The sequence below is a fragment of the Phyllopteryx taeniolatus genome, chromosome 22 (assembly GCF_024500385.1).
Source record: "Phyllopteryx taeniolatus isolate TA_2022b chromosome 22, UOR_Ptae_1.2, whole genome shotgun sequence".
Taxonomy (NCBI): Eukaryota; Metazoa; Chordata; class Actinopteri; order Syngnathiformes; family Syngnathidae; genus Phyllopteryx; species Phyllopteryx taeniolatus.
Window position 1 is genome coordinate 6,756,072 of NC_084523.1, and position 19,810 is coordinate 6,775,881.

The following is a 19,810-nucleotide window of genomic DNA, read 5'->3' on the forward strand; positions in this document are numbered from 1 at the left end:
ACGACGCTTGCCATCCATTTCTTTCGTTTTTTTTTTTTTTTTTTAAGCTTTGGTGAACATATTGTGACCCTGATGATGATTTAAAAAAAAAACATGCTGGTTTAAGATTCTTCCTCGGCCACACTGGCTGTCACCGCCGGATGAATTAAGCGGTTGGAGTTCACGGGATTATGAAGTATTTCAAAAGCAGAAAATCCCTCTTTCACTCAACCGCTCGGAGACTTTCATTAATTTGGCCCCAGTTGATTTGTTGTGGAAAAAGCTGCCGCCGTGTTCATCACATGGCAGGGAGGGATTTCCTTCAGCAGGGCTATGACTGCCTTGAGCCGGCTGCCCGTGACAAAGTGGAGCGCGGAGGGTAAAGAAGGGGTCAATGAGGGGGCAACAGAGGCACGGAATAAAAACAGTGCATCATACAGAGAGGGTTTTCTCACATTTTGCCCTTCTTGTCAAGCAAAATGATTGTTAGAAAGCGCTATGTGTGATGCAGTGCACCACTACGTATACTGTATATGAATACTGATCTGAGATTATTAAGGAGCATTTATTATTACTGTAAAGTCAGAATATTGGTTTGGCAGCCAGAGTTTGCTACAACTGCTTCCACTGGTCGGTGTGGGTTGCCTGGCAACATCAGTTACTATTTTGGGAACGCATTTTGGTTGCAGGTTTTAGTAGATCAGCGATTAATGTCATATCTTTGCAAACCATGTGTACTTTTTTTGGGTTCTTTTTTTTTTTTTTTAACATGATCTCTACTTTTACCTGAATAATTACGACCAATAGGTTTAACCTTGGTTTCTTTCCCACATGTGTGTGAGAGATGTGTTTTTGCAAAATTTGGAAACCAAGGTTGAACCTTTTGGCTATAATTCCAAAAGCGACATTTGGCACAAACGACACGAGCAGTGAAAATTATTTGGGGTTAATCAGAGCCCCTTTAAATGGTGGCAGGTGTTTGAATGTGCTTGGTTAATTCTGAACACAGCCACATCCTCAGTTATAAGAGGGTGTGCACACTTGTGCAACCACATTATGACAGTCAAATGAGTTTTACAGATTATATCTCACAACGTCACATTAATGGTGGAAAAAAAATGATTTATACTGGTCTCATTTTTTTATATCACAAAAAAAATCTGCCATTTTGATAGGGGTGTGTGGATTTATTTTATGTCCACTGTATATTTCATATCATGCCTCAGTATATCAGCATTGGGGTATGGTTGCAAAGTGGGCCCTGAGTTGTGCACATCGATGGCTATATATTCTGTGCTATATTTATTTTACTCCTTGTCAGTTCCTCTGTGAAACAAAAGGGTGTTATCAAGTACTGTACTTTATTGAGCAAGACTATCTGGTTCGTGGGAAATGTAAATGAAGAGCACGCATGTTCACAAGCTGTCCCCGGCTTCATTCTCTATTACACACACGCAAACATGCACACACGCGAAAGAACGAGAAGCACGCGCACACTGCTGGCTCCATTATGCTCGGCTTGAAATGAAAAGGGCTTTCCAGCTCATAACGTTATGAAAAATCAATTTATCCGCTTTCATACTTTGGTGTTCTTCACTTCCTGTCCTGCGCCTTGTCCGCCACCCCCACCTGTGTCATCCGACTCCATTACGTCAATTAATCTGCTCTTTTGATTGCACTCTCCCGCAGACCTCTCTTTGTGTGTGTTTCATTAGCTATGCCTCACACATTTTGTTGACATTGTTCTCCCGCTCTCGCTTTGAAGAGCAAGAGCAATGTGGGAATTATCCCATTCTCATCGTCGAGGTGACAAGCAATATATGAAGGATGTGCCCTTCCGAAATAGAAGCACAAACGTGTCTTTCCGTTTTTAGCCTCCACTGCGGGGAACCATGGACACGGCCTCCGGTCACCGGCCATTTAGCACACACTGACCTTCTGCGCCACGCACAATAGCACACACTCGCAAATTAGCACGGTGGCAAGCTTAATGGGGAAAAAGTGTGTGAAGGCACGAAGTGAGCTTTTTCGCAGATTGGGTAAATAGTGTGGATTGAAGGGATCCTCTTACATGCCCCGGCGGATTCCTTCGTAGCCACTCGACACTCACCTCGCCAGTATTACAAAGGAGTATTATTGACAGAAAAGAAAGTCGTAATGTTACAATAATAAAGTCGTAAAGTTACGGCAGAAAGCCAAATCTTTCCGTCTCCTTCCCCCTGCCTCTCATCACAGTAATGAGCAATTAACTGCATCATTCCTTATTTATTTCCCTTCGCTAGTTTATTTCCTGTTGACACGGCGCGGTGATTGGCAGCTTGCGCTGATTACAAATCACCCTGAGAGCGTGCCGTGCTGCCTCACAACCTTGTTGACACTGCACAACGCTATCGAACGCTAGCTCGCTGTAAAACACTTTTTTTTTTACAAGAAATGCTTTTATTATGGCACACGTGTGAGGAGTTTTAGAATCTGGACCATTGGGCTGAAGTTACTCAGAACTGAGATTACAATTGACGCATTGTAACTCATTGTCATGGTTACAGCAATAACTACTAGCAATACCCCTAATGACTTCCATAGTGATGAGTAAAACACACTTGGACTGGGGATTTATTTTAGATTTTTGCTCATGTCTGTCCTCGTATGAGAATAGCAGAGGCTTCCCCCAGAGTGCTTGTCCAAAGCATGCTGGGAGAAAGGAGGGGAGAAAAGTGCTGAGTCTTTGATGCTAATATGAAGTGTCATCCTCCCTCGCACTGCTGTATGTGTGTGTGCGTGTGTGTGTGTGCTGTGTGTGTGGGTGAGGACAGTATGTGCGCATGTTCTGTTAAGAGAACTTGTGCAATTACAGTTTTGTATGCACCAGCGTGCCGACCGAGATTAGGTTGGACCCAAAAAAACGCACATGAATCGTCCGTCTTGCATTCACGTGTGTACCAAAACACACGCAGGACTACAGGCTTGGTGGCTTGTGATAAAGTGCTGCAGGTCACAGCGTCTAAGAATAGAGGCTCAGTGCTACCGTTGTGAAAAGGGCAAATTATTGTACGAATGCAGACAGAGTCAAGCATTCACATTGCTGCTCAATGGGAAAAGCGATCATCATAAGCTTGTTTGATTCAGGGGTCATCATTTGGAGTTATTGCTGTTTTTTTTTTTTATTCCTATTATTCTGCTCACAGCCACTGGAGGGCATGCTTACATGGTACCGGGTGGTTGCTGTGATTTGCATGAATTTTACCTCAGTCGCTATTACAAGTGTCGACTATTGTTGCTACAACTTTGTTGTTACTTGTAACTTCTCAAGTTCCAAAATCGATGCAATGTCACTCCCAGTTGAAGTTTACTTTAAAACTAAACATGCATGTAATGTGTATTTAACTCAAGCAAAAGTCTACCAGCTTAATGCTAGCACACAATTCAAAACGCCATAGACGGGCTAATGAAAATGCCATCGATGTTGCAGTAGTTTTAAACCTTTAAACAATTCATATTTGAACACAAACGTTAGGAACACGTACATACTATAGCAACACTCACAGGCATATGTTCTTTATCCTCTGCAATAAATGATTGACATAGTGCAGCTTAGTTGTGAATCTTTCACTGTGATTTATCATGAATCAATGTGTCATGTCGCTATGTATTATAATGTGTGAAATCATGATGCACTAAATGTTTAATTATTTACATTCTATTTAATTATGTTATTACTGTATTTTTGTTAAAAAGTACAATCCCATAGAATGTTATTCTTCTTCTTCAAAAACATGTTATTAACATTTTTGATGGAGTTTTTGTTGGGCCGGAATAGATTAATGGCATTTCCATTCTTTTAAATGGTGAAATGTGACTTGAGACAATAAAATAACACATGACAGTGACTTTCTTCTGTGTCTGTCTTACAGCCATTGGTGTCCAAATGACTCTGGAGGTGATGGAATCCAGGTTTTGGGCCATTGCCTCACAGGTTTGTATCCCCCAAAAACTCTTGTCTTGGATTTCAGTATATGCACATTGACATTAACATCATGCAGCCATGCCTGGAATTACAAGGAGTGACAGTGCATGACTGCTTCTTCCCTTCATGCTGCACATCTCTTTTAAACCACTTCTGGCACCATTTCATAGTGTGTGACCAAAGTCTCTCTTAAACTATCTCTTAATGGGACATTAAATGTATGTCCTACGCGTTAAATTAGGACTTGCTTCACCACTGAACTGGCAATAAAAAGAGTGTTTACCCTGGTTGTAAAAGACTGATATAAGGTGTCCTTCCACACCTCCGAGGCAACATTTTTATATGTGACAGGTGTTTGAAAGCTCGGCCACCTCGACTCTCCCGCAGTGGCAAAGATAGCGATTAAAACAACATTAAGGCCTGTGGCTAGCTGTTAAATGATGGATGGCAAAAGCACCAGCCACGTGTGTGTGTGTGTGTGTGTGTGTGCGTGCGTGTGTGTGTGTGTGTGTGTGTCTGTGTCTGTGTGAGAGAGAGAGAGAGAGAGAGAGAGAGAGTGAGAGAGAGAGAGAGACGCTCCCAGTTCCTTGTGGAGAGTACTGGATACTGTATATGTGTCTGTAAGTAGTGTTGCGTCCCGTGTGGAGGGGAACTTATGCACGGCCATCTGCGCTAAAGTGTCCATATTCATCAGCGAGGAGCTTGTTAGTGTCATTTTCAGTCGTAATTCTGGCTTTGCATGACTAATTTACTGTTATGTCTCATGGCGTACTCACAAATAAACTCCAGGTTACAAAGAAGCAAAGGTCCCCTCTGTCTCGGATGTTTTACGTATTGTCGATGTCATACATATTTTTTTCATAGGGTTTGTGTATGTGCATACACTCGTGGTATGATCCATTTGCGTGTGTGTGTGTGTTTCTTATACGCTTCCTCTCTGCAGTCTACTTTAAGTTTTCAGCACCCTCGGGACTTAGGGAATGAAAAAGCAGCAGGAGGTACAATGGCGGCTGACATGGACACTTCATTAGGTACACCAACGCAATCCAATCCACGGATTCTTCAACAAATAAACATTCACCAATATGATAATGCGACCCTTTTGACACAGCAGTTCTCATATTGGATTGGTTGCGGGTGTCCCTAATATTGTGTTCATGTTTTCATATTCATATTTTTATGTGGTCATTGGATGTGAGGTCTAAATTTGCTGGGATTATTCTGTCACTCAAAACGTTGATTTAGCTAACATATAATACTCTAATACTATTTCATACCATCTGCCTCACTTACATCATCATTATTAATCAAGTGATATGTCTTTCTCTTCTCTGTTTGTGTCTTCACAGCCAAACGACACTGATGTAAGTGATTTTATCACTCCACTTGCGGTGTCGAACCTAATTTTAACATCTTCTGCACCTGCCGAGCTCTGTCAAATCCTCGTCACACACTCCCCTTAACCGGATTACACGCACACACATAGGCTGTTACAAATGAAAGAAATAACATCAAAAGAGGCCCCCAGTTAAGTCGTGTCGTGCTCAAATCAACACCTCCTCGCTTCACACGAACTCACCTGTCTTTTGCGCCTCAGTTTGACTGTTATGAAACATTTTCATCACTTTTTCTGTGGTCCATTTGCCCCACAGTGCTCTGACGTGGAGGGAGTTTGTCCTCTTCGCTGTGACAGCTTTGTGAGTGTACCCCACCACCCACGCGTCCCTACCTCCTCCGTCGTCACTGGAAGATTTCAACCGCCCGCTATGCGCATCACAGCCCGACTTGAAAGAGTTTATTTGTCTGTTGTGTATGATTTCCGTGTAATGGCATTTCATTACGGCAGTCCTAATTGCCTTTTCTGTCTCGTCTCTGTCTCTCGTTGCAGGATATGGAGTGCTACGTGATTGACAATAATGGCTTTGTCCTCATTTCCAAACAGCGCGCTGACGTCAGTGCACAAAACATGTTACACTGACATGCTCGTGTTGTGAGACTGCAATACCTGCTTCAGCCTTTTGCGTCTTTGCTGACAGGCCGGAAGGTTCTTTGGCGAGGTTGACGGCTCGGTCATGACGACGCTCATCAGAATGGGCATGTTCAAAAGGTAATTTCTCGTGATGCTAGCAGAATAAACTCAATAGGAAAGCAGGCAATTTTTAAATATAGCGAGAATTGTTCAAAATGTGATACAAGCATGAAAGTATTTGAAGATTATATGTACCAAATTTCCTGCTTTTTTTCACCAGATGCACAATTCCTTCACTTATCTGCTCCACTCCAAATAGGTTTCAGGTTAAGGTCTAATATTTAACTACACAATATATTAGAAACAATATGAACCAGGGTATCGAACAAAGTGCTATAGATTCTGTACTCTAAATCCCCTTTGAGCCTCTTTCCCCTCCCCGTCCCCCATCCTTCTTTCTGCCCGTGTTCGGTGCCTGATGTCTCATGAATGACGTGCTATTTTCGAAGCAGCTAAAAGATTTTATCACGCTTCATTTGCCGAAGGACATTGCGTAAGCAGCGCTCTCCGTGCATACGCATCTCCAAATGTGCATGTTTTTTTTTTTTCTCTTTCAAATCATGACTCCACTCTTGTGTGTGCGAGTGACTGACAACCCTCCCATCTCAATGGGTTATGCTTTTGTGAAATGTACAGTAGCTGCGATATAAGGGTCAAATAGATCCGAAAAGACAGAAACAATCTGATTTCACTTTGTGTTTCCTCAGGGTGTCTCTGTTTGACTACCAGGCTATGTGTAAGATGAACGTACACTCCATCAGCAGCGCCCGGCCAATTCTCAGCGTATGGAAATGCTATTTATCGATCTCGAGAGAGAGATCTACACTGTCTATGTGATGAAGTCAATTTATCATCTTGTTTTTCTCTTTTAGTCGTTCTACGCGTTGGCATCCACCCTCAAGTGGTTCCTCTCCAACTTCCTACTGTAAGTGTTGCTACTAGCAACAAGCAACGCAGGTCTTTAGTTGGCATATCACCAAATCTATAATCTAATAAAAGGATTTACTTTTATTTGTCATTCATTTGTATTCAACTCATCAATTCATATTATCCCGGATGTAAAGCAGTGTGATGCTACAGCCAATTGAGTCCTTTCCCCTGACAGAACTTTGGGTCGTGGCCCAGTTTTGAGAAAACTGAGAGCAATCTGCCAGAGAGTCTATAGTGATGGAGCGGCTAATTGATTCCCCCTCTCTGTCCACTCTCCTCTTTTCTCCACTTCTCGAGGTTTCTCCTTGAGTTTAATGTCTGCGGATTCTGGCACACGGAGCACTTTGCAGATGGTGAGTTCACACAGAAGGAGGGGGGGGGGGGGGGGGGGGGGGGGGGGGGATTGTTCCGTGTACTCTGTATACTCTCAGAAACACCAGTATGGACCACAATGTTGCTATATACTGTGCACATATGGTTTGCATTAAATATAATAATATAGAGTTGCCTTTAGGGAGCTTGCTTTAGAATGATGCTAAAGGCACAAAGCTGTATTTTTGCCTCTCTAGCGACGACATTGTAAATGTATCTTAGCATGACCGAGGCTGTAAATCAAAACGCTACATTCGGATGGCAACCTTGACCTTTTTTCTTTATTCTCCTGCAGCCTCCGTGCACAAGAAAAAGGGGGACGTCCTGCAGCCGTGCGACACCGAGTACCCCAGCTTTGTCTACGAGGCGTCAGTCAAAGAGACCAACAGCATCATTAAGTGTGGACACTGCCAGAAGTACGTGCACACGCACTCACAGATATAATCCTGCATTGCAGCTCCCTCCTAAGCCCACGTCTGGTCAGATAAAAAAAACAAAAAAAAATTGTCCCACTGAAATCCATTTTCAACGCTTTTGCGTGTATTTATGTAACCGCAAGGGAGGAAATAAGTGGGAAGAAACAGGATTAGATGAGGGTGCAAGAGCTTATACAAAGCACATGGTGAGTGGTGAGGAAAGTATTAAAAAAAAAGGTAAATAGAGCAGAGTAGGCGTGCCTGTGTCAAAACAAGTGAGTGAAGGGGAAAAGTTTAAGAGGAGAGGTATTGAGTGTGGTGAGCACCCTCTTGAGTACAGCCGTGGCACAACAATAACAGCTTACTGCTGGACATATTAACCATACCGTGTAAACAAACGTGTGTGTTACAGGATGTTTGTGGTGCAACAGATCCCGCAGAGCAACCTGCTGATGTTGGTCGTGCAGGCTGACTGCGACTGCTCCAGGCAGTACTCGCCGATCACCATGGAGCCCGAGGAAGTCAAATATATCCTTTTGTCACTCATCCGACACGTTCCATCCATCCATTTTCTGTAGTGCTTGTCGTGGTTGAGCGAGGCAAAATATGAAACTTCCAAAGTAAAACATGAAACAAACAGATGTTTGTGTATTTAAAACAACCACATAACTCTGCCTTATCGTCTGCTAGAATATTGCTAACGTCCATAGATGGACTAACAAAACTAGCATCGATGTTGCGGTAAATATAACCCTTTAAGCAATGGATATTTGAACACAAATGGTGCATCAACCCATGTAGACAGACACTATAACAATACTCACTGGTGTGTCTTTTTTATCCTCTGTGAAAATTGACTAACATTACAGCAGTGGTCAAGCCACGCACACCTGAAGGAGCCGCAATGAATGAATCATGATGCACAAACGGTTTTATTCTTTACATTCTATTTAATTACGTTATTACTATAGGTTTTTATGAGGTAAAATATTATAGAGTGATATTTTCCTTATTAGAGAGCACATTGCAAAACTTTTTATTTTTTTTTGTGGGGGCAGGAATGGATTAATGGTGAAAGATGATTTCGAGATCTGAATGTTTTTATTATGAGCATGGTCAGCGATCGAATGAAAGCCGTTTCTCAATTTCTCACCGCTGCACAATGTATTCATGGATATGCTCTTTAACCTCGCTGTTGAACATAACTCCTCAGTAAAGTGCGAGCGGATGCGGTCCCAGAAGATCCGCAGACGTCCGGAGTCGTGCCACGCTTACCACCCTCAGGTAATAAAGACAATTTTTGAGTGTTTTGAAGCTCCTAATGACACGATTTTCCTTTCAGGAGAATGCAAACGACTGTGGGGGAGCTTCCGCCGCATGTCTCTCTGCCTTCCTCCTCCTCGTTTGTCCCTCCTTTGCCTCGTTTCTCTCCCGATGGTGACCCGAACGGTGCCACAAGTGGATTTATTTTGATCCATAGCACAACTCAAAGTCTAATTTTTTTGGTCCTGACAACCTGACGAACTATTCTCTCCTTTTGTCAAGTGGTGAAGATTGGCAGTTGTTGCCATGGATACCACTCCATTAGTGACTTTCTCTTCCACCACCTTGTATCTCCAAATGAATGGGAGACTAAAGAGAGGCAGGTGGCTGCTGTGACTCACGCGGATGAATTATGAATCACGCGAGCGAATGTAATGGAGCCCGTGGGGAAAAAAATATTTTCTGATTTACCTTCACGCCGAATTGTATGTGGTCATGCCTATCATATTGTGGAGCATAGGGAAGAGCTTCGATATACTAAATGGAAAGACACTGATACTTATATATCAGATTGGAGTAATTTTTTCATACTTTAAATCTTTAAATATTTCCAAATATATCACTCAAGGCGGCACAGTGCAAAAGTGGTTCGCACATCTGCCACACAGTTCCGAGCTTGAGGGTTCAAATATTGGCTTGCATGAATCTCTATCCACAAAGTAGCACTGAATTTTGCAAAGGTTGGTGACCCTTGACCTACATTATAACTAAATATTGAACAGACACCTGCATCTGGATGAATGGATTACCTAAACTGCGCTTTTTTTTGGTTTGTTTTTTAACTGCTCTATGAGTCAAATTGAGGTGAGTTAAACAATGATCATTCAACATATGGACAATGTCATTTAATTTAAAAAAGTCAAAAAGAACATATTCATCAGTATTGTTGCCTTCTGTGCATTAATAGTGTAAATCTGACATTATAGGGTATTTTTATACACCACAAGTGTTTAGCTTTTCTGAACCAAGCATGTTTACATCAAATTGCCTGACTGACCACCTTGTTAGACTCATTCATAATGTGTGTGTATTTGCAACTGTCATGTAGAAAGCAGAATTTCTCTTGTTTTTATTTACAGTATACAATATAGACCATGTGCTTTATGATTGTGTCCATATTGCACATTTGATGAACAAAGCCATGATTAGGACATTAAAGTATCCATTGTGTTTTTGTCTTGCTCTTGTGTTCTAATGATATTTTGCCCCTGTTGTAAAATAAATACTACAGAAAAAATGAATAAAATAAACTTGAACCAAATCAACAGACCATTGTATGTTGTAATGTCTGTAATGGTCAAAGGGGGCGCTGTTTTCCGCTCTCATTGTTACCGCCTTCTGTGTGGCGCAAAGCAAGCCAGGCGCCAGAGGAAAATGGCGGACGGTGTAGATCACATCGACATCTACGCCGACGTAGAGGAGGAGTTCAGCCAGGTATTTAATCTGAATTTACGCTCTTTTCAATCACCAGACGTTCTTTATTAGCATGTATCTACCGTCCGGATTGCCTGTTGTGACCGAGAAACATTTTGCTTCGTTGCTCAGACATCCCCCCCCCCCCCTCTCCCTGCGCGCAGGCCCTCATTCGCGGTGCTATTAACTACAAGTCCGCAGTTTCCTGTTGCTGCATTGGCTGGAAAAATGCATTCATGAAATGTTGCTCCGTATGCTACTCTGTGCATGTTTTTTTTTCTTCCTTTTTATCCTGGCTACGTTTTCAACAAAGCCAGCCGCCTTCGTCGTTTCATTGAGAAAACAGTTGCGGCCTCAGCATGGCCGCTAATGGTGGGCTAACAAAGCCAAAGAAATTCGCTTTTATTAGCAACCTAGCTTCATGTTGTTTCACAAAAACAACAAACCAGTGGGGCCCAAGAGGCACGTTTTCTCGCGTTGTGCGTCGATTAAAACACCGTAAACCATTTTATAGCGTCTTTAAGTTTGGAAAATAGATTGTAAAAACTCTGTTTTTGTAATTGCTACTGCGAAACTTCGATTGAATTGATGAATTCAAGCACTGCTCAAAATACTACTTTTGTTAGCATACAAAGCTGAGTAATATTTTTTGGTAGATTTAATATTTCCTAGCTATCACGAATTATACGTTGCTGCGTTATACTTAAACATAGGATAAAAATGTGACAACCTACAGTATAACTAAGATTCTACGTGGTCTGTTGCTATGCAAAATGTCCATCCATCCATTTTTTAAATATATATGTATATATATACTGTTCATCCTCATGAGGGCCTTGTGCGAAAGGCCATGAACATGATAGACAAACAAACTCCGACAACTGTTAATGAACAGTTTAGTTTTCACTGAAACTAACATGCCTGTTTATGGAATGTGGGTGAAAACCGGAGTACCTGGGGAAAACCCCCACCACAAAAGCACAGGGAATTTCCACAGAAGGCAAACTCCACAAAGATACTAAGATGCAACACTTCACAGACAGCATGTCAAGTTTTACCAAACTATCCGTGTATTCCAGGAACCCGACTACCCCGTCCATGAACAGATCGACCTGTACGACGACGTGATATCCCCATCGGCCAATAATGGTGACGCGCCAGAGGACCGCGACTACCTGGACGCGCTGCCTGCACAGGGGGGCTCAGATGGAGGCAAGGCCGCCCCGCCCAATGTGGTGTACACCTACTCTGGGAAGAGAATCGCTCTGTACATTGGGAACCTCACGTGGGTGAGTGCATGCACAGTTTAAATTAGGGCCTGAGCTATTTTTTGTTATTTTTAATTTTTTTTAATTAATCGGCATCCCTTTCTGATGACTGTGCCGCCTCTTATACAGTGGACAACAGATGAGGACCTCACAGAAGCAATCCGCTCAATAGGGATCACAGATGTGTTGGAAATCAAGTTCTTTGAAAACAGAGCCAATGGGCAATCCAAAGGGTAACTCTTCTGAGTCTAAGCCCATTTGTTACCCTCTGCTTTTTACTACAACAGTGATGTGTGGCCTCGGCCTTTTGTTTGTCCTGCCAGGTTTGCCCTGGTATGTGTTGGCTCAGAGGGGTCATCCAGGAAGCTAATGGAGCTTTTGTCCAAGAGAGAGTTGCACGGTCAGAATCCCATTGTGGCGCCGTGCAACAAGCAGTCTCTCAGCCAGTTTGAGATGCAGTCCCGTAAAAGTAAGCACAGTAAGTCCAATTTATCAGCCATCATACACAGAATGGAAATGTAACTTTAAACATAACCAACAAAATGTTCCCCTTCCCCAGGCACACAATCGGGACAGATGTCTGGCGAAGGTAAAGCCGGTCCTCCGGGCGGCGGCCGTGCCGGTTTTCCGATGGGCAGTCGAGGAAGTCGAGGCAGGTTCCCCGGGCCGCCCAGCGGCCCTGGAGGAGACCGCTTCCCAGGTGGTGTTGGGCCCGGTGGACCGCCGCCACACTTCGCTGGTTAGTTAGTTGTTTATTCCAAGCGCACCCACTTGGAAGTCTTATTGATGTATTGCAGGTTGTTGTGCTCGATCGAGCTTGAGTGATTATTTATCTTCGCCATCGACTCTGCTATGACGAAGCCTTATGCCAAGGGTATTTTTTTTTTTTTTTTGAGCTCGTAGTTGAACACGAGCTTTTAAAATGAAATATTCTGCTTTTTGTCTGGCAATGCACCCACACAGCTCTAAGACTCATCTCTTACCTTGCCTCCTCTTTCTGTGTTATGACTCTTCACCTCCAGCAAATTAATAAATAATCCTTCACCAGCTGCACTCAAGCATTCCTGGATTTGCGCTGCCAATATGAAATCATTTTAAACTTCTAATCTTGTCTGGCTGCCTGTAGGAGGGAATGATGCACTCCCATTTTGTCTCCAAGTGGCCGGCGGCTCACAAGGCCACCAGTTTGTAGGCAACGAATGAAGGGAAAAGTTGAGTGATTAGTTTACTTTCTCCTCCCCATTAGGCTCGGGGATGAGACCTGATTTGATCAGGCACCAAGATGGCCACCTGGATATGAATTTCAATCCTGGGAGCTGGCGTGACAGAGGTGAAACACCTCGCTTTGATTCGACTGAGTTCTTCCATTTTGCCTGACATAGAGTTCGAGTCATGCGTCAAAGCCCTGAATGTATTCTTATTTCGAGTGCAAGTACTGTTTGCATTATTGACTGCGGGCCAGTAATCAGATCAATTAATTATTTTTTATTTTTTTTTAGCCAGCAGAATTACTTTCCCCATGGAAGGCTGTGTGTGTTCATCATAACTTATCATCTTGTTTTCTTTTGCTTTGTGCTCCGTATTGTTTTTAGGTGGGATCCAGGGCCCCCCACGTCCCCCTCCAGGTCCACCCGGCCCACCAGGACCACCTCCTGGCCAGGGCCTGCCCCCACCCCTCGGTCCTCCAAATCGTGGTGACAGGCCACCTCCCCCCGTTCTCTTTCCCGGTCAGTTTGGCCAGCTACCTTTAGGGCCCCTGCCTCCCGGCCCCCCGCCCCCAGGTTACGGTCCACCTCCCGGACCGCCGCCGCCCCAGCAAGGCCCCCCGCCCCCAGGACCGTTCCCGCCACGTCCCCCGGGCCCGATCGGCCCCCCCTTGGCTCTGGCTCCACCGCCTCACTTGGGAGGTCCCCCGCCCGGCGGGCCGCCGCCTGCTCCCCATGTCAATCCCGCCTTCTTCCCCCCGCCTGGTGGCAACAACATGCCGCCCAATGACAGCAGGGGCCCCCCTGGACCAAATGACCCATATGGACGCCCGCCACCTTATGAGAGAGGAGACTATGGTCCTGGAGGCCGGTGAGTAAAGGAATGATTTACCGCAGCGATTAATCAAATACCTTGAATTATTCGATTATGGAATAATTGAGATTTAACCCTGTGTATATGCTTCCAAGGGACATGGAGTCATCACGGACCCCTCTGAGCGAGGCCGAGTTTGAGGAGATCATGAACAGGAACCGAGCCATCTCCTCCAGCGCCATCTCCAGAGCGGTTTCTGATGCCAGTGCAGGTAGCGAGCATGATTCCACGCAGAAAGCGGGGCCGCTTTGACAGCAAGCCTAACGTTGTCGTTTGTCTCCGCGTTCAGCTGACTATGGCAGCGCCATCGAGACGTTGGTCACCGCCATCAGTCTGATTAAGCAGTCCAAAGTATCGGCGGATGACCGCTGCAAGGTCCTCATAAGCTCTCTTCAGGACTGTCTCCACGGAATAGAGTCCAAAAGTTACGGCTCCACCAGGTCAAGATCACATTTAGTGTGATTTTGAATATTTGAGTGCGTTACTTATTGTCAAACGTTGTGTTGTGCGTGTTCCGTTTCTACGGTGCAGGCGAGAACGTTCCAGAGAGCGCGATCACAGCCGCTCGAGGGAAAAGAGCAGACGGCACAAGTCCCGCAGTCGCGAGCGCCACGAGGACTACTACCGCGAACGGAGCCGTGAGCGGGACCGACACCGCGAGAGGGACCGTGACCGAGACCGGGAGAGGGAGAGGGAGCGGGAGTATCGGCACCGCTAATGGACAAGTTGAGGTGGGTGCAACCACAATCTGTTTTTTAAAAAAAAAATAATTAGAAAATTAAAAATCCATACTGCAGTCGTAGTTGTCATAAAATGTATTCGAACTTTGATATCCATGATGGGATGACGAAGAAAGAAGCTTTGACTTAAGTAGGTAAGTGCAAGGTAAGTGTCCTTTTAAACTGGATCCACTTTTTGCTCATGTGCATTGTCCCACAGGAAAATCTCATTCTGTGATAATGTGCATATATGATCATTGTCAGATTTGTAACTGTACTACTGTTTTCACACAAAAAAAATAATAAATTTCAATATCTGAAAATATCCTGGCAGTTGTTTTTGGTCTACAGGCATTTCAGTGCTTTAGCACAGGAGAGAATACTAATTTAGAGATTTTTAATTGGTATCGTAGCAAAAAAAAAACAAAAAAAAAAGATTGATGATAGCATCTTAATTTTTAATTTAAGCAGCAGATAATGCCAGCAGACCAAAAAGTGTATTCAACAGTCGTATAAAAGGTATTTACTGACTCGTATTACTACTGTGTATGGAAATGCTTAATCAAATACATTTGCACAGAATTATGAGCAACAAATGTGGTTGTATTGTGGGGGGGGGGTGACATGCTACCTTTTTGAAATGACTCATTACTGCATAAAATTGTTTGTCCTTTTGATTTGTCCTCATTTACATATGTTTTTATGTATTTTAAACATATTACAGTCAATGCATCCCAGCTGTAATTCACTGGGATTTGTGTTTATGGCAGCGTATGATTTTTCTATTTTTAAGTTTCCTGTAGCAAGGACCAGTTTAAAAAAGGCCACTGATCTGTCAAAAATAATGTATAAAATGATCTGAATACTCTTCATGGTTATGCAAATATTCAATTCTGAGGTGGTTTTCTGTATTGATAGTTTTTTAATTACACTAGCAATATGATCAATTGATTGTAGGTTTGCAAAAGTGTGTTGAACCGTAACAAATTGACCCAGCAGTACACCTTTTTTTTTTTTTGGATGATAAATTCCCATGATTGGCTCTCATTGAGCAATCTGTCCGCCTGTGAAGTATTGTGATGTACTGTTAACATTGAAATCTCCATTTTTGTAGCTTTTTGCCCCAAAATATTTGTAAGAACGTATGTATATTCATGCACCATGTTGATTATGAAGAGTTTTTCTATGGAGTTTCTCAACTGGAGCCAGTTGAATTTCAAAAGAATGTAATGTAGTCACAAAAGCTGCTACCCCTTTTTTTTTATGTGCTATGAATGTAGCTTGAAGCTGTCGGTTTTAACTTCATTAATTCCTCTAAAATCTGCCATATCTGCACGATGCTTTTGCTTGAAAAGTACGACTTTGTGTCCACTGAGAACCTCTTAAAAAATAAATAAATAAATAAATAATAATAATAATCGATTCAGAAGGGAGATGCAAAGCGTTTTCTGTTAAGCAGCAGAGTTGCTCTACTAATCGGCACTGTTGGTTGGATGAGAGATCCCCAGTGGACACAAGGTCTGACACGTATATTTACAATGTATTTTTAGGTATATAGACGGTGGATTTATGTAGAAGTTCCTCAAATTTACAGAGAAAACGGTCAAAAATGTTATATCAACCTGTTGATTATTTGTTCATAGGGTTGCCATAAATTCTCATGTCCACTTGTATGGTCTTCTGCAATGTAGTCCCTGTGATGCAATCACTGATAGCGTTGCAGTCTTGCCTTTGACGGCAAAATTTATTTAATTTGGAGTACGTTAACAAAGGGACTTTTTTTTTTTTTTTTTTTAACATCAACTACGCAAGGTGAAAAGAATAAGTGATTGTGCTTTTATTATAGAACAAATTCCCTGAAAGTTGTAGACCTCGGCAGATTGAGACTGTTGCCTCACAGGGATTACAATACAACTATATGGATTCAGCTTTTCAGTAGTTTGCTTATGTTAGTGCCGTGAAAAGTGATGTGACAAGCGTATGTTCACAGGTTAGGTCGATTTGATGTCGCTTTGGTCCAGATTTGTGTAAAACGTATTCATTGGCGCTGTGCAGTCTTGTAAATATTAGCAATTGTACAGCAAATCAGCGTTTTGAGCCATATAAAACTGCTTGTGACTGAAATTGAGGACCTGTGTGCGTCCATTTTGGAAGGAATACCTGAACAGGAGTCAATGTATTTGTCATTTTTTTGCAACAAAAAAATTTTAGTGTTTGAGGGCAACAATGAAATCAAGGTGTAATGTCGGGATTCTTCACACAGGGTGCAAAGTATTCCATTGTTTGGATCTTAGACGCTAAATTCACAATTTTTTTTAATTATAATTTTTTCCCCCTCCAATTATTAAAATATTTGCTTTGGTTGATGACGCGGTTGTGTTAATTGTATGTATGGCCTCTGAGCCACTGTTGCTAAGCGTTGTCTTTTGTGTCTGTTACTTAAATAAGCCAACAATTTGTTAGCGTTAACTTTGCTGCGTTTTAGCTCCTGCTGGTTGTCTATTAACCATGAACTATTAGGTGAAATCATTTTGCTTGTAGTTGCAAGAAGTGACAAAATAATAATAATTGCAATGATTTATTTCTAACTAATGAGGGTCATTGTGGGGGGGGGGGGGGGGGTTGTTTCTGCCGCTTATTGCATAGCATGTACATCATCAGTATGAGTGGAATTTATTTGCATAAAGTCAGACCAGGTTAAAGTGTCCTAGTTCAATTAAGGTCGCGCAAATCGTAACGTGTTGGTTGTTTGACTTTCATCATGATGCTGTGTACAGTTTATTGAACAAGTATCTAATAATAATCGATTACATACTGTGTGTGTGTGTGTGTGTGTTTATGAAATGTTTACAATGACGATACACTTGGTGGAAAGGCAGGCTAAAATGTACGCAAAGGCAACACTTGTCCATTTTCAAGGATGATAATGATTGACAGTCATAATGTTAATTATTGTGGTTATAGTTTGAGGTATGTCCAATATTTTGACCACGGCAACCTACAACCACGGTAATACACATTGAGTTAATACCTTTCACAATGAACCGATCATCTTTGTATAAGGACGGTTTTTGCTACATTTGATCGTGCAAGTGGATCTAAAGTTGTGGGTGGTTGTATAAACCCCAGCAGAAGAATGTAAAGTATTTAATATGATTAGTTCCCGACAAAAACAAGCTTGAATGAGGATGTTTGCACAATAGGTTTTGCACCCATGTCGGGGCTGCGCACAACTAAAATCCACTGGACATTGGTCAGGGTTTTTATTTTGTATTTTCCCACTTTTGTTAACCATTCGCGGTCGGTCGGATTTTGTGCCCGGGCCCGGTGTCGGCCTGGTGTGTGTACAATGTGCATTACAAATGTGTATATGTGTGTAGTATTGGAGCTGTATGGTGAGGGGGGAGAGAGTGTTGACTGTTGCGCTACCTCGAGACCAAACTCCACCCTCCATTTTGACACCTTTCAGCTCACTACCTAACACCAATGGACGGACGGACACGAGGAGGACGGACTTCGGCCCCACCCACCGCCACCGCCTGCATGACTGGACACTCAACGCCTCCTCCTCCTCCACCATCCATCCATCTCCTTTGCCCATGCTTCTCTCTGTCTGGTCATCTAGTGTGCAGAGTGGATGGAGGTGGCGCCCGTGTGCAAGGCTTTTCAAACATCTAACTCATGGTAATTGGAAATGTTTCCATTCAGCTCGTTTATTTTTATGGTGTTTTTATTTTACGCGCTTATGTTTTTTCTCTCGTCTCTCAAAACAATGAGCAGGCCTACCTTTCCTCTTGATAGAAGGCAAGCGTTATCTTGTGGTTTGTTTTCCGCGCACTGTGCAGTGTTCACTCAGTTTAGAGCAGTTTTTATATAGGGTACATGTTTGCCACCCCCCCACCTGCCCCTCTTTCATTCTCATTTCTTCTCATGCTTAGTGTTTGTGAATGTCCCTGTTTTTGATTAAATCTAGATGGTGTTGTAATAAAACATGTTTACTGAGGTACACACTGTCGGAACTGACTCATTTATATTAAATGTACTGTAAAGTCTTTGCCACTATGTTATAGAGAGTAGTTAATGGATGCCTTTATTTACAAGGTAAGATTGTACTATTTTTGCAATGGCAAATGTGTAAATTTGCATCGACGTGGTCATTTCAAGCAGAAGCCAAACAATGCGTCATTTTTTGGATGTTGATGTGTGTACTTGCACTGAAGAGACACCACCAGGTCCGTTGCCAGTCTTTTGAATTTTTGATTTCACTGCGAGTTACCTCGAGCAGCTATTGAGTCCACTCGCGTTCAATGTATTGTATATATTACGCCATAGACTGTAGCTGTAAGGTGTGAAATCCAAATGTTGGGTGTCCAATAAGTTCTGACTGTCAGGCTTTTATAAAGTGAGAAAGACAGTCAGTTAACACTTCCCCTTCTGTTTGTCCACTTGGTCTCCCTGTATTGTTAAAATGTAAAACTCCTTTGTTGTCATTTTTCCATGTGCCTTTTTTTTTTTTTTTTTTTGGTTTGTCCAATTCATTTTTGTTCTTTTAATTCCAACATGCATGTTTTTAGTAGGTTAAATGCCCACTAACGTCATCCTTAAATATTTTCAATTGTGCACAGAATGTCATCCCAACACATTGTAATCTGGAACCACTGCTGTAGTTTTTTTTAAATTGTGACCAAACATTTTAAATATTTGATACTGTGTTGTCCTGGCAGTGTTTCATGTTCACATGTTGATCATGTGCCGTAACTCTGTAAAGAGAGTGCAAAAAGTTGGGCACTTTTGCTTCAGACGTGTGGGTTATGTTCCACACAGTGCACATCCTCATTTGTGCTTGAGAGTTCTGCAGTGTATGTCTATATTGTGTGTGCGTGTGTACGCATGGTCAGGTGGCTTGTTGTGACTTTTTCCTCCACAGTCCCCAAGGTAAGTGTTTGCAGGTTTACACGAGAAGACCGCGACGAGAAGCATACAGGTGCAAATGTCGGTTTTTTCAATAGCGTACTGGAATCTTAGAATGGAGAGTTGATTGTAACATTTGCAAGGCAGTAATAAATGTATTTCTACTTAATCATGCAAAGCGGCATTTGACCGATTTGAATTGAATAGCTTAACTTAAGCAAGAGAAGCACTGTATTTAATATAAAGCTGCATGAACCATTCTAACTGCAGTATTCCAATGAGTGACTTGTAAAGCTGCTTATGTGGGACGATCCAGGCTATCCAACAATAAAACATGGCTAAATTTTGACTGTGGCTTTTTCTTGGTGTATTGAAGTATTTGTAACTGCCGTTCAAAATATTTTTGT

General features: G+C 42.6%; 2 protein-coding genes across 6 annotated transcripts in view; both read left to right on the top strand.

Moving 5' to 3' along the window:
* cacna2d4a (calcium channel, voltage-dependent, alpha 2/delta subunit 4a) overlaps positions 1 to 10,280 on the top strand; it is a 43,474-nt gene extending 33,194 nt beyond the window's left edge. For all 3 annotated transcript variants that reach the window (XM_061762131.1, XM_061762129.1, XM_061762130.1), the window contains 12 exons: positions 3,891 to 3,952; positions 5,293 to 5,307; positions 5,596 to 5,640; positions 5,832 to 5,894; positions 5,980 to 6,050; positions 6,680 to 6,755; positions 6,845 to 6,897; positions 7,200 to 7,255; positions 7,570 to 7,690; positions 8,103 to 8,223; positions 8,897 to 8,974; positions 9,033 to 10,280. In XM_061762131.1, coding sequence (XP_061618115.1) covers positions 3,891 to 3,952; positions 5,293 to 5,307; positions 5,596 to 5,640; positions 5,832 to 5,894; positions 5,980 to 6,050; positions 6,680 to 6,755; positions 6,845 to 6,897; positions 7,200 to 7,255; positions 7,570 to 7,690; positions 8,103 to 8,223; positions 8,897 to 8,974; positions 9,033 to 9,131 — 860 coding nt within the window. In that variant the 3' untranslated portion in view covers positions 9,132 to 10,280. The remainder of the gene's footprint in view (positions 1 to 3,890; positions 3,953 to 5,292; positions 5,308 to 5,595; positions 5,641 to 5,831; positions 5,895 to 5,979; positions 6,051 to 6,679; positions 6,756 to 6,844; positions 6,898 to 7,199; positions 7,256 to 7,569; positions 7,691 to 8,102; positions 8,224 to 8,896; positions 8,975 to 9,032) is intronic.
* Positions 10,281 to 10,309: 29 nt separating this feature from the next.
* On the top strand, positions 10,310 to 19,752 carry cpsf6 (cleavage and polyadenylation specific factor 6). 3 transcript variants are annotated; one of them, XM_061762135.1, is made up of 11 exons: positions 10,310 to 10,447; positions 11,506 to 11,715; positions 11,824 to 11,927; positions 12,018 to 12,172; positions 12,254 to 12,433; positions 12,941 to 13,024; positions 13,287 to 13,770; positions 13,869 to 13,984; positions 14,063 to 14,213; positions 14,305 to 14,504; positions 17,962 to 19,752. In XM_061762135.1, exons 1-10 carry the CDS (start codon positions 10,388 to 10,390, stop codon positions 14,489 to 14,491), a joined length of 1,731 nt encoding a protein of 576 aa, XP_061618119.1. In that variant the 5' UTR covers positions 10,310 to 10,387; the 3' UTR covers positions 14,492 to 14,504; positions 17,962 to 19,752. The 3 variants fall into 3 exon arrangements, with proteins under 3 accessions (XP_061618119.1, XP_061618120.1, XP_061618121.1); XM_061762136.1 differs by having other exon boundaries at positions 12,018 to 12,163; XM_061762137.1 differs by lacking the exon at positions 12,941 to 13,024 and having other exon boundaries at positions 12,018 to 12,163.
* Positions 19,753 to 19,810: the final 58 nt, after the last annotated feature.

Bases quoted from the DNA above. Each gene is read 5' to 3' on its own strand.
- cpsf6 (XM_061762135.1), top strand. From the start codon at position 10,388: ATGGCGGACGGTGTAGATCACATCGACATCTACGCCGACGTAGAGGAG. The intron at 11,928-12,017 runs GTAACTCTTCTG...TTGTCCTGCCAG, and splicing joins GCCAATGGGCAATCCAAAGG to GTTTGCCCTGGTATGTGTTG. The intron at 13,025-13,286 runs GTGAAACACCTC...TATTGTTTTTAG, and splicing joins TGGGAGCTGGCGTGACAGAG to GTGGGATCCAGGGCCCCCCA.